The sequence below is a fragment of the Apium graveolens genome, chromosome 9, assembly GCF_009905375.1.
Source record: "Apium graveolens cultivar Ventura chromosome 9, ASM990537v1, whole genome shotgun sequence".
NCBI classification, from domain to species: domain Eukaryota; kingdom Viridiplantae; phylum Streptophyta; class Magnoliopsida; order Apiales; family Apiaceae; genus Apium; species Apium graveolens.
In genome coordinates this window covers 145,571,785-145,582,915 of record NC_133655.1, presented here as the reverse complement: position 1 = coordinate 145,582,915, position 11,131 = coordinate 145,571,785, and the positions used below count along the sequence as shown (strand labels likewise).

Here is an 11,131-nt window from a genome sequence, read left to right as displayed (position 1 = left end):
TAGCACTATAAACTTCTGATAAATCTAGTAACAATTCTTGTTGATAGTTTAATCATTAGTTAATGGTAAGTTGTGTAGCACTACATACTTGAATAAATTTGTTGACAAATTTTGTTAATATTTTTATTACAAGATAGTGGTGAGATTTTAGTAATTGTGAGATCTTTTAAATTGCTTTTTCTGAAAAACTCACTAAGGTCAAAATCAGTTGAGGAGCATAGTTGAACATAATTCATCTTTCATGGAGTCTAACAATTAATTAGTTCTTGATTGAATATCATAATTGGTAGTAGAATTAGTGGATAGTGAGTCATATTTGATTATGAGATTTTATTTTTGTCATTATTAACAATTAATGACAGCAAGCTCCCAAGCAATCAGAAGGAAGATAGCTTAGACAATCTAGATGTAGAAGATCTTTCTGATGAGGAAGACAAACCTGAAGTTGTTCCAAATGAAGATGTAAATACAAATTATCTTGTCAATGATCACAGTTCTGATTCAGACTCTGATGGGAATGGTCTTGAGATAAATAAAGATAATCAAACTATTTCTGGAACGAGTTCTCAAGATTCAGATTCTGAAGGACGTATTGACACTAATGATAGTGGAAATGGTTCAGATGCAGTTATTGATAGTGGAAACTGAAAGAAGCGCATTCATAACATCTTTGGAACCAATCCAAAAGCTTCAAATTCTATAGATCATGCTGACAACAACTCAGGGGGAACAAAAGAAGAAGAACAAGGGTCTACTAGTCAGACTCGGCATAATTCTGAAAATGCTGAGTCGTCAAGAGCTAGTCTACCAAAATGTAAGAATTGAGTAAATATCATCCTTGGCACTTGATACTTAGTGTTTTTGATACTGGAGTAACGGCTGAAAGATCCGAAGGAGTAGTAACAAGGAACAAGGCGGGACTGGTTGCTAAGGGAATTCTAAAGAAGAATAGATTAACTACGATGAAACCTTTGCACCAGTTGCTAGACTTAAAGCCATCAGGATGTTATTAGCATTTGCAGCATATTCAAATTTTAAGGTATATCAGATGGATGTGAAATGTGCTTTCCTGAATGGTGAGCTTGAAGAAGAGGTCTACGTAGAGCAACCCTCTGGCTTCACATATCCTGAATTTGAGGATTTTGTCTATTTTCTCTTCAAGGCTCTTTATGGTCTAAAGCAAGCGCCGAGAACATGGTATGACACTCTCTTAGAAATTTTTCTTAAAAATGGTTTCACTAGAGGTGTCATAGATAAGACTCTGTTTCATTAGAATCACAAAAATGATACCATGCTTGTGCAAGTCTATGTTGACAACATAATATTTGGGTCTACGAATGATGCATTTTGGCAAGGTTTGCTAAGCTTATGCATAGTAGGTATGATATGAGTATGATGGGTGAGTTGAATTTTTTTCTTGAACTTCAAGTGAGTTAGAATCCATATGGTATCTTCATTTGTCAAACAAAGTACATCAGAGATCTTCTGAAGAAATATCAATTGGAAGATTTAACACCTGCTAAGACTCCAATGGCAACTGCCATAAAACTTGATCAAGACAAGTTTGGTAAGAAGGTGGACATCACTCATTATCGAGGCATGATTGGATCATTACTCTACCTGACTGCAAGTCGTCCAGATATTATGTTTGCTACATGCTTGTGTGTAGGGTTCCAAACTGATTCGAATGAATCTCATCTGATAGCTGTTAAAAGAATTTTCAGATATTTGAAGGGTACACCTAATCTAGGTATCTGGTATCCTAAAGATACGGGCTTTGATCTGATCGGCTACACAGATTCTAATTAAGCCGGTTGTAAGATTGATCGGAATAGTACTTCATGTGACGGACCCACACTACTAACTAACAAAAAAATGCATAATATTAATTGAACAGTAAATAGTACAAAAGATAAAATATCTAAGCTACAACCCTTAACCACAATCCCCGAATACACAGGAATGAGTTTGAACAACATCTAACATCTTCATTATTACAGACCAAAAATATCATAAGTCAAATTACTACCAAATTTTTAAACCCAAAGTTTATAATCTTTAGGGAACTACTAGTTACCTACCTGCTCCATCATACGGTAGGCATACCCCGAGTCCCCAGAAGTCTTATGCGCGGTCTGCTTGAAATGAACCATCTTCGGTTTCACTGAAGGGATAACATCAATAACAATATTCATGAGCAAAATGCTCAGCAAGTGAAAAGCAGATAATAACAATTCATCATATACTCAATAAAATGATAACGGAATTTAATCAACAATATGAAATAAATAAAAGATCAAATTTCTAATAAGTGAAAGGAAATTGGAAATCTCACAGCGCTATGAGCAATGAGGGGTGATCAGCCCACATCAAAGCTCCGAACCACATAACAAGTGATTCACAACTATTGAGGATCCTCTACACACGTTGGCCAAATAAAACCATCAGGCTCCCTGCTACTGAGGTTTTAACAGTGACTGGTGCCTCAGTCTTATCAGAACATACCATCAAATTCCTTTTAATAATTCATTTTAGTTTCAAAGGGTTCTTGATCAAGGACAAGATAACAAGGGTTGGTATTGTCAAAGTTCAAATGGAAGGATATTATTAGTGTTTGGGTTTCCGAAAGAAATGATTCTAATTTATGAGGGGTTTAGGGTTCACATTATATTAGGGGACTATTGTAGGGTATTTACATGGCTAAGAAGTAATATGTTGTAGAAAGGGATTAATTCAAGTATGAAAGAGATTAACTAAATTCAAGATCAAATCATTGGGTGATGTCAGGGACTAACTAATCTTATTAAAACTGTAGTCATACATTCACAGGGTATTTAATCACAAGAAACAGAATTATAGAGGTAAGTTGAGAGTTCAATTGCATGAGCTACGCTTACTGAGTACTTGAATGGAATCATCTATGGATTCCTTTCCTGGCCTCCTACTTGAACCTATGATAAATAGTATCCTCATTACAATTCTTGCTAACTACCCTTTCGCGTATACTATAAATATATATATATACACATATACATATATATATATATACACTTAAATCCTACTAATTACAAGTAATATATGCATCACATAAATCACATAACACATAGCAAGAAATGGCATGACAATAGCACATTTAGATTTTTCTACCTTAGTCACTTAAGCAATTAACCATATAACATACAATTATTATGACCAATACTCCTAATCCTCCTTTACAGACCTCAATACAACCTAAATTTAGTAAGGCATACTTATGCCTCACTTCCAATGACTCACCAATGCAATTTGACTTACTGAATGCACACCTTGGCACCAATTGTGTGCCTTGGAAAAAATATGAATTTCTACCTTGGGCCTTTGCTATAATCTGACTCATATGACTTCTTATGACTTTAATATAACTTTAGAAATTGGTTTGACATCAAGGCCTCACTTAGAAGACACACAAATGCAATGAACTTCTCTAAAGTTTCCATAGGCAACTTTAATAGTGACTGTCGGGTGTTTTGGTGGAAATAAGGTGTAATAACCCCAAAAAATTTGGACTTTTTGTAACCCTTATGAATAGTGATTTTGCTGATTGTGCTGAATAAGAAAACTTTTCATGCCACACTATGTAGCAGTTCTTTTATTGATATTCTGAGATCTTATTAGTACTCTATATGGTATATAAGTGTATGTAAAGATTGTCAGAATCCAAATTCGAACACTTTGATTTTTCCCGAAAATCCACCAGATACCGAAGGAATTGAGTATAAGGTAACGTGATTAAAAGGATTTAAATTCAAGGATTATAAGAGAGGATCATAAAAGGAATATAAAATATTGAGAAAGGTTTAAGGGAACCCAAGTAATAAGATCCCGAGTATGATCCCTCAAACGATAAACGAGAACGAAAGTTAAGCGAACCGTATAACAGATAAGCGGTCATTTGCCAAGTAATAGGGTTAATCAAAGAGGATAGTGGATGATGATGTCATCACACCAACAATGAGATGACATGTGTTAACAAGATGACTTAAGCATGGTGACATAAGCATGACAAATGGAAGGATTGGTTGGTTGATTGTGAGCCATGCATTTTTCACCATGGTAAAAATTAATTAACAACAAAAGAGTATCAACCAAGCCAAGGAAAATCATAACACAAATTGGAAGTTGACTTTTCATTTCAAGAAGAGAAGCTCTCGGCTTCTTCATCTTTTCAAGGAGAAAAAAATCAAAAACCAAGATCCAAGCCTTGTTAATTTGTAAGGTAATTATCCAAGGTCCCTTATACTTAGATATGGCTATCCTAGGAATCTAAGATCCCATTTCCTTCACAATCTCTTTCAATAAATCATTGAAGAAGAGAGTTAATAGTGTTTTCAAGAACTTGAAATTTTTGATCTTGTGTTTTTGTTTAGATATAGCTTTTGTAAGGATTTTCAAAGGTTGTTTCAAGCTCCTTAGTTACTTCTACTCACCAAGGAAGGTATAATCTCTTACCCTAGCCTTACTTTTGAGTATTTAGAGCTTGTTATGATTGGTATAGTTTATGGGAAGCATGGTTCATGTATATTTAGAGTTTGGTTGGATTTGTAATGGGTTTGAGTTGTAAATCTTGGTTATTGGTTAATGAACTTAAGTATAGCTAGTAGTTCATGTTTGGGGTAGTATAAATTGGAAAATCTTGAGATGTTGGGACTGATGTAGTGAGGTTTGGATGGAGTTTGGTTGTAATGTTGGTTGTGAGTTGGTTTGTGATTGATTTGAAGTGGTTAAAACTTGGTAATCGTGTAAACATAGCCGTCGTAATGCCCATTTTTATACAACTGCTTGTTCTTAGTATTCGAGACAGAAAGCTAGCTGTTGAATCTGTGACTTTGCCGGTTTAGCTAGATTGTGTCGTAAGCTTTGTTTCGATATGTGGTTCGCTTGAATCCGATGTACGGTTTAAGAGAAACGACCGTTTTAAGTAACGGCGTTTCGCAAACGAACCGTTTCCCATCACCTTACTTTGAAACCTTTGTTAAGGTCCTTAAATGACTATTTGGAGTATGAAATAATTATGTAAGGTTAAAGGGTCTGTTGGTAGGGTATTCGCGAAAGCGTCGCCTTAAAATTCATAACGATTAATTTATTAAAAATGGTGGAGCCGAGGGTACTCGAGCGACTTATGTGAATCGTTTAGCGCAAGAGCGAACGTTAGAGTCTAATTGGTTAAAGTCTAGTTTCTTAAGTGACCGTGGTTTAATTCCAACTTATATGTTGTTTATAGGTTATCAGACTCGTCCCAGGCCTTTTACCACCCCCAGTCACTCAGGCAAGTTTTCTACCCGTTATACTGTTGTTGTGATGTAATTTTTTAATGCATTATCTTGAGATAAGTGCATGGTTATTATTAGCAAAGTCTTGTGATATATTGGAGCATGTGATATGATATTTATATGCATGCCTGTTTCATAATCTTGATATTCTATTGTCAATTCAAATGCTTATAAGTTGCATAATACCTATGCTAGAGATAAGCAGTAGTTTCGTATAATCAAACTATTTTCAATTATTCAAATAAAGATCGTACTTATGTATAAGTATATCTTTTGTTATTTATTACTTATTTCAAGTATGAGTTTTAAAACTTCTACTTCAAATATTTTTTTTAAAGATTATCCTTATAGGAATATTATTTAAATAATAATATTCAGATATTCTCTAACATATTGGGACTGATTTATTTTATTAAATCATCATTACTCTAAACATTCATAAAAATATTTTCGAGTCTTCAAAATAATTTTTAAAAGTTAGAGCGGATCCGAAAACTCGTTTCCAAATTTAAGATCTTCCTTTTGAAGGGGACTTGAGTACTCGCTCAAAAATCTGAGGGATCCGGCTCTATGGTGTATTTTATATTCGCGATAAGGTTGCTGTTTTGAGAAAACAATTTGATTACTTGCCCAACGTTCGGGAAGTAAGTCCATCTAATTGAGTCGGCATAAGCGACAGGCCAGGGTACGGTCTATGAAGGTGTAAGAGGCTGGGTGACAGTCCATCCACGCGTGAGTGGCCGGGTAACGGTCTAGCGCGAGGTCCTAATGTAGCCAGGGTGATGACCGGTACGGAATTCATCCATCTACAGTAGAAAAGGTTACTTATTGGTATCTTTGCCTGATCAGCAAGATATCGGGTTTATGCCAAAATTCTTTTCTTTCCAAATTCATTGGATATTGCAACCCTGTTCATACTTTACATGACAGAGGCTTTCAGGAAATGTATGAGAGATATATATGGATATATATATATATATCGGGACTTAATGAAGTATCTCGTAACTTCACTTCCTTCAATAACATTTCAAAGATTGAATCTATTCAAGTCTTATGTTGTAGTCCCATCTATGTGACGAACTTCGAAAACTTATTATACTTTGAACAGTGGTAGTTCAAGTAGTTTTCTAAAATGATATAAGTATAGTGAAGTATTGGTAACTTCATCTCCTTTAAGCTTATATCTAGTAAGTAATTATCTTACAGTTAATAAGAATTTCCAGTAAGTTATCTAGTTAGATACTTGCATTATTGATTACACTATATATTATGTTGCGAGCTATAATGCTCACTCTTGCTTCATTTCTTCATCACACAACAACAGTTAGGAAGGATGGCCAGACTCAAGCAGACCCAGCGCAAGAGTGTGGGAAGCGTCCCGCGTCTTCTCGTTGATATCGTAGCTGCTATAGCTGCAGAGGTAGATCTATCTGTAGATCAGGCATTCTACTTTTGGGAATTAATTGTATAATTATAACTTGTGGTAGATAATGGCAATTAACTATAAACTTATCAAGTAATCATTTTGGGTATAACTTTTAAATTGTGGATTCAAGGACTTGTACTTATTTCAATTTCATCTCTGAGAATATAACGTGTTATGATCTGTGTTAGTGTGGGGTCACAATATCAGGTTATTTATTATTAATAAAGTTAAGTGATATTAAGGAAAGAAAGACCGTGACGACCCGGATCCCCGACCCCGGATCTGGGGGTATTACATAAGGTATCTCCACCTTGGGCATTCACTCCAAACCAACTCTCAAGGGTTATTAAGACTCTAAACTGACTCTCAAAGTTGGAATGACTCAAAGGCCTCACTCAAGCTTCCCTAGGCCTTAAGTGGAAGTTGACACAAAATTGCCTTCCCTGATTTTCACACTGCCTTGATTTTACAAACTTAAAACTCATTTATCCAATTCAATTACTGGTTTTAATGCCTTTTTAACCTTTCTAAGACTTCATTATATCTATTTAGACCAATGCCCCATGAAGGCCTAACCTATGACATGATAATAATCAACCAAAAGTCAAGTTTACTCTAATCTGCCCTGTTCTGAGCTGCTCTCGTGTTTGTGTGTGTGCCTAACCAAATGCAAGTTTTTTTGAAATCTAAAGTTACTGAACTCAAGTATGAACCAAATACCAACTCCCTTGAGCTCAGGCCTACCAAGGCCTTGCTAAAACTCACCTAAAATGACCTAAACTTTTAGTACAAAAATCTGCCCAACTAAGATCAATGCGACTCCTTCCACCTTAACTCCCTTCATTACACCAAAACCAAATATCAATCGACAACCAACCAAGGAAAGTCCTAACATACACTAATATCAACATATAAGGTTCATTTGCAATTTATTTAGCATAAGAATCACTTATAAAAACAAGTAAGGTAACACATCACAAGACAAGCCATCACTTAGTATTTTAAGCAAGAATTCGAAGTAAACATGCATGGTAACTTCATGACAATTACTAACCTTAAGCTCATATCATCATTTATAATCTAAACTAGCATTTTATCGAAGGAAATATGGCATGCAACTCGCAAAAATCAAGTATCAAGAGGCTAAAAGAACAACTATAACAATAACATCATGTCTTCGAGTTTTTTTAAAGCAAAAATTCGAACTATATATTCAAAATAATCACTTGATATCAACTGAATATAATCACTTATCATCATGTAATACTTCATCTAGCATTTTATAACAAAAAACCACAGCATGCATCTCATACAAGTCAAGTACCAAAGCACAAAATTAACAAGTATAGTTTCTACTTTGAAAATTACTTGTAAATCGACATGCAAGTATTATATCCACTATGCAAGTGCTAAAATCAAAATGCAAGTACTAAACTTAAGGTATCTTGAAGGAAAAATGACATGCAAGAGTTTAAACTTGATAAAATAATATTTTTAAAGAATAATACTTTCAAAATCAACATGCATGATCATTTTTCTTAAGAACTACCCAAGTTCAATACTATAAACATTCGGCTCTTAAGAAATCATTGCCAAATGTTTATGAACAAGATTATAACTTGACAACATAGAAGTGTAACACCTCCTCAAGATCATATCTTGCTCATTTCTATAAGCCACCATGGTTGCAACCTTGAGTTCATAAGAACCAACGCCTCAACTTCGGATTTACCAACATGCACAAATAAAACTCACCTTAAAATGATGCTACTCCACTAAATGATGAAGTTCTTGGCTTGACTAACTTGAGAAGTGAAAGAAGATGAAGAAAAAGTGAAGAAAATGGAAAGAATGTGGGGTGGGGGTGAGTTCGGCCGAGAGGGAGAGAAGAGAGGAGAGAGGGGAGAGTGATGTGTGTGAGTGGGTGTGATGAAAATGAGGGCACTCACTTGGTATTTGTCTCTTTAATTTGATTAGAAAGGTAGTGGAATGAGGAATGTACATAAATGTCCCTCTTGCTAGTAGTGACAAAAATGCATGCAAGGTTAAAGAGGTAACCTTGCAAGTTAGTGGGGTTAGAATTGAAAGTCTTAGCCTTGGACTCTTTTATAACCCAAAATGCATGCAAGGTTATACTAGTAATCTATTAATTAATAAAAGTATGATTAAAAAGAAAGGATTTTAATAAATAAAATACAACTTCATAAATCACAAAATTAATACCATAAATACTATGAGATTTTAGAAGTTTTATAAAATTGATTTCAAAAATTTTGAACAAGAATATATTTTAAAAGAATTTTCTGAGATCAATACCCTAATAAACAAGCCATAATAAATATAATAAAAAAATACTAAGCCGAATAAGAAAATGGAAATAATTTTATTCTAAGCCGAATAATAATCTATCGCTTAATCGCAATTACAACAACTCAAATGTTATTTACTCGCGTAACGAAATTTGTTTGCGTACGTTAAATTATACGCTTATAAATAATCTAGCGATATTCACAATACCATACAACGAAGAATATATAGAAACACATTGAATGCACATAATTTTTGGCATCTAATACACAAAAATTATATAGCACAAAATAGAATATCATATTACATTCATATCAAATATTTACAGGCGTTACAACCTTCCCCCCTTTAAGGATTCTGTCCCCAGAATCTAAGCAAACAGATGAGGATACTTATCTAACATATCACTTTCTAATTCCTATGTTGACTCTTCAACTTTGGGATTTCTCCACAAAACTTTTGCTAAAGGAACTACTTTATTCCTTAACACTTTATCCTTTCTATCTAGAATGCTAACCGGTTGCTCGTCATAAGACAAATCTGGCTCAATCTCCACTGGTTCATTCTCTGTGATACATTTGGTGTCGAGGTTGAACTTCTTAAGCCATGATACGTGAAAAATGTTGTGAATGTGCTGCATTTGAGGCGGTAAGGCCAACTCGTATGACACTTTTCCAACTTTACCTAAAATCTCAAAAGGTCCGACAAATCTTGGACTCAACTTTCCTCTCTTGCCAAATCTAGCTATCCTTTTCCAGGGCGACACTTTCAACAGAATGGTTTCTCCTATTTCACACTCTACATCCTTTCTGCGTGGATCTGTGTACTTTCGTTGTCTATCCTGAACCGCGATCAATCTATTTTGAATTAAATCTACCGTTTCTTTCTTTTGGTGAATCAGTTTGGGGCCAATTACCTTTCGCTCTCCAACTTCATCCCAATAAATAGGTGATCTACACCTTCTTCCATAAAGTGCTTCGTACGGGGGCATTCCAATACTGGCATGAAAAAATATGAAGTTCTACCTTGGGCCTTTGCTATAATCTGACTCCTATGACTTCTTATGACTTTAAGTTAACTTTAGAAATTGGTTTGACATCAAGGCCTCACATAGAAGACACACAAATGCAATGCACTTCTCTAAAGTTTCCATAGGCAACTTTAATGGTGACTCTCAGGTGTTTTGGTGGAAATAAGGTATCTCCACCTTGGGCCTTCGCTCAAAACCAACTCTCAAGGGTTATTAAAACTCTAAACTGACTCACAAAGTTGTAATGACTCAAAGGCCTCACTCAGGCCTTAAGGGGAAGTTGACACAAAAATGCCTTCCCTGATTTCCAAACTACCTTGATTTTACCAACTTAAAACTCATTTATCCAATTCACTTACTAGTTTCAATGGCTTGTTAAGCTTCCTAAGACTTCATTATATCTATTTAGACCAAGGCCCCATGAAGGCCTAACCTATGACATGATAATAATCAACCAAAAGTAAAGTTTACTCAAATCTGCCCTATTCTGAGCTGCTCTCGGGTTTGTGTGTGTGTGCCCAACTAAATGCAAGTTTTTTTGCAATCTAATGTTACTGGACTTAATTATGAACCAAATGCCAACTCTCTTGAGCTCAGGCCTACCAAGGCCTTGCTAAAAATAACCTAAAATGACCTGAATTTCTACTACAAAAATTTGTCCAACTAAGATCAATGTGACTCCTTCCACCTTAACTCCCTTCATTACACCAAAACCAAATATAAATAGACAACCAACCAAGGAAAGTCCTAACATACAATAATACCTACTGACTATCAACATATAAGGCTCATTTGTAATTTATTTAGCATGAAGATCACTTATTAAAACAAGTAAGGCAACACATCACAAGACAAACCATCACTTAGTATTTTAAGCAAGAATTCGAAGTAAACATGCATGGTAACTTCATAAAAACTACTGACCTTAAGCTCATATCAACATTTATATTCTAAACTAGCATTTATCAAAGGAAACATGGCATGTAACTCACAAAAATCAAGTATCAAGAGGTTAAAAGAACAACTATAATATCAACATCATGTCTTCGAGTTTTTTTT

The 11,131-nt window shown here is 34.8% G+C and overlaps 1 protein-coding gene across 1 annotated transcript; it reads right to left on the bottom strand.

Annotated features, from left to right (window-relative positions):
- Positions 1–1,801: 1,801 nt before the first annotated feature.
- Positions 1,802–10,033, bottom strand: LOC141685643 (uncharacterized). Its single transcript, XM_074490737.1, has 4 exons — positions 9,560–10,033; positions 9,253–9,304; positions 2,082–2,164; positions 1,802–1,864 (listed from the first exon to the last, which is right to left on the bottom strand). Exons 1-4 carry the CDS (start codon positions 10,031–10,033, stop codon positions 1,802–1,804), a joined length of 672 nt encoding a protein of 223 aa, XP_074346838.1.
- Between the last annotated feature and the right edge of the window lie 1,098 nt (positions 10,034–11,131).